The sequence below is a fragment of the Monopterus albus genome, unplaced genomic scaffold (genome assembly GCF_001952655.1).
Source record: "Monopterus albus unplaced genomic scaffold, M_albus_1.0 scaffold122.1, whole genome shotgun sequence".
NCBI classification, from domain to species: domain Eukaryota; kingdom Metazoa; phylum Chordata; class Actinopteri; order Synbranchiformes; family Synbranchidae; genus Monopterus; species Monopterus albus.
Genome location: NW_018128002.1, coordinates 497,544 through 500,704, shown reverse-complemented (window position 1 = coordinate 500,704; position 3,161 = coordinate 497,544). Strand labels below are relative to the sequence as shown.

General features: G+C 39.0%; 1 protein-coding gene across 1 annotated transcript in view; it reads left to right on the top strand.

Annotated features, from left to right (window-relative positions):
* yjefn3 (YjeF N-terminal domain containing 3) overlaps window positions 1-3,161 on the top strand; it is a 58,849-nt gene that overhangs the window by 52,812 nt on the left and 2,876 nt on the right. The window contains exon 3 of the mRNA XM_020612305.1: window positions 840-950. Within this exon, the coding sequence (XP_020467961.1) occupies window positions 840-950 (111 nt within the window). The remainder of the gene's footprint in view (window positions 1-839; window positions 951-3,161) is intronic.

Here is a 3,161-nt window from a genome sequence, read left to right as displayed (position 1 = left end):
CCCCCAAACTGGGAGAGTGGCTCCAACAGATCCCAGGAACAACATCTGAGATCTCTGTCCAGAAGAGTGCAGTGCTAGGAACAGCTAAGATACTTTTATTTTTATGTATAGGATTACCACATTATATTCTCTAGATTAAATGTAACTACTGTATTTTATTGTGCTGTTCTGACACATATATTGTTCTCTAACTACACAGGATTTCCAGAGGTCCCTGTGAACTGCTTCCCTAATTTCTTCTTCTAGTTTAGGAAATGATGCCATGACCTTTAAAATGATGAATAGTCATTCTTATATAACGTAATTGTGTAAAAACTGCCAGGCAAAAATTAACCACTCAAGTTGACAGTTGCATAGGCAAATCTCTTGTTAAAGAAGGTGTGGGGTGATTTACAAGGTAATGTAGGACCAGAAGCCAGGCAGCTGCCAGCAGCCTTGTGCAGTCAGGACATAGATGAAAAATCTGTTATATATACGGTAACATCCCACAGCTAGGACATTGATATTTTTCCCGCTGTTGCCAGGGTTATTTTAATGAGATTGGACTTTTGCTATCTGACGAAAAAGACAATGAAGCTGGTGCTGTGCCCACCCACGTCTGGCATGTCTGGTACGCTGCTGTCAGGCAGTGAGTATGATGGAGACGCACAGGCACAGATCGGATGACCTGCACAAAATGAAAAACTTGTACTGCACACTGATGACCATCTTCTCTGGTGTCTCACTATTGTTTTCTATCAATAACACTTTCTATTTTCTCTTCCATACATCTCCTCTATGTCTGAAACCTTTCCATTCACTCGTTCACTTATGAATCCAACTCTTTGTGTCTCTACCAGGCCTACCCTCTGAGCTCTCTAGCAAAGAAGCAGCCAACAGTACTGGTGATTTGTGGTCCAGATCAAAATGGCTCCATTGGTTTGGTGTGTGCCCGACACCTACGCATATTTGTAAGTAAACTGCTATACAAAATGTAACTAATTATACACTGCATAAAAAGTCGTTTTCAGCATTGAATATCACACAAATTACATTACATAAAAGCTGCTGCTTACACAAATATGATAGATAATACACAGGCTTTAGTGTATGTAAGGACTAATACGGGATCCCCCATACAGACCTTCTGTGCTTTACATAATTTTATAATATCAGCTCAGAGCAGTTATCCCATTACCCTCTCTATAAGAGCACACATACTTTAAGTAATACAAAGGCACACCCACCACAGAGGGGACTGTATCTGCTGCTCGCTCTGTACTTTGTGAAGCTCATGATGGAGATGATGTCAGGCCATGGTGTTTTGTTTGGTTTAGGATCCCCAAGGAGGCTGTGCTCTGACAAATCACTTCCTTTGGACAGCTCACAACTCAGCCACATTTGAAAGAACTTTTTTATTTCTCTCATTTCTATTAATTAATTTTTACTTTATGTGATGTCTGTGAAATGGGTCTTTGGCTTGAGCAGAAGATTCATCTGGATTCATTGGCCAGATGTTAAGACACAATATGCATCCATTTTGTATTAATGATGAAAGACCAACAGTGGAAGAAATACTCAGATCCTTGACTTAAGCAAAAGTAACAATATAACAGTGTAAAAATAAAGCTCCTGCATTCAAAATGTCACTTAGGTAAAAGTACAAAAGCATTAGCATAAAAACATACCTAAAGTACCAGAAGTAAAATTTTAATTTTCAGCCCCTTGTGTGATGTGAGTTTGATACCTCTGAATTATACAGTATTTTTTGTATTAATCTGGTTATTTTATTTCTTGTCATTGTTAAAGCTCCTGCATTCAAAATGTCACTTAGGTCGAAATTACCAGGCCGCTGCATGCATGGTGCGCCGCCATCACGGGCAACTTGGGGGGTTCAGTGTCTTGCCCAAGGACACTTCGACATGGGGACTACAGGCACCAAGATGTGAACCTTCAACCTTCTGGTTGGGAGACGACTGCTCTACCCGCCACACCACTGCTGCCCCCCAAATGTCATGGGGGGGGTAGCTAGTAACTAAAGTTATAAAATTAATGCAGTGGAGTAAAAAGTAAAATATTTGCCTATAAAATTTGTAAAGTCAAAGTATGTAGTAATAGAAAATGAAAAGTAAAATGCAAAATTGTACTTAAGTACTGTACTTGAGTAAATGTACTTAGTTACTTTCCACAACTGTGAAGGACAGGGATGGCAGCAAGAGGTACATCTTGTTGCATGTACCAGGTGTACTGACAACAAAGTAGGCTACTCATTTTAAAAGAGATTATCCACCAAAATGATAATAAAGTAACCATTTTGCACTTACCACCTATGGTAACCATATAGATAGGTCTGGTTTAATTTAAGGCATCTCCATCCTCATATAAAACCAATCATGTCTGCCAGAATTTATGTTTATAAATTCTTGTTTATTGGCCAATATATTCATTCATAGTGACCGGCGCATCATACAACATTTATATGGCTATGCTTACAGCACTTGGTTGAAGTTAGAGCATTTGTAAAGTTATCTAAATTTGTGCTCTGGTTTAAGCACTTTATTCACTTAAAAACAGTTTCCTCTGAACATATTCAATGCAGTGGTTACATCTATCACCAGAACACAACTAACTAACTAAAACTATTTATAAATACAAAGTTGATATTTTTAGGAGACAGACTGACATGTGGATGAAGAGCACTTTGTTTGGTGTGCTCACAGTGCTAAAAAACTACAAAAGAAACAGCATTGTCTTTTTCTAAAAACAATGACTCAGTTACTCTGCACAGACCTCAATATCTACAATTTTCACTTCCTGTTAACAGCTTGATCTGTGGATTACCCAGTGTAATGGCACACTACTGTAGTTTTTTTCAGTGCAGTGACCACTACAGTGCAAGCAAACAAAAAAACTCCTTTCACCTCCACTGTATTGGGATGGATGTAGCTACTGTAAGTCCAAGCCTGGAAAAATAAACCAAGACTTATCTGCATGGCTTGATACTATTATAGGTAAGTTAGTGCCCACAGTGTGAGTGTATAAGCAGGGATCGGTTCCCTACGTTTTAAGTAACACCAGGTGCAGACACATACACACACTCACAGTACTGACAGTGGGTCCCAGGATTTAAGATTTATCTTTGTAGCAGTGTAAAGGTCATAGATCACAGGTGCTTCCTGCTG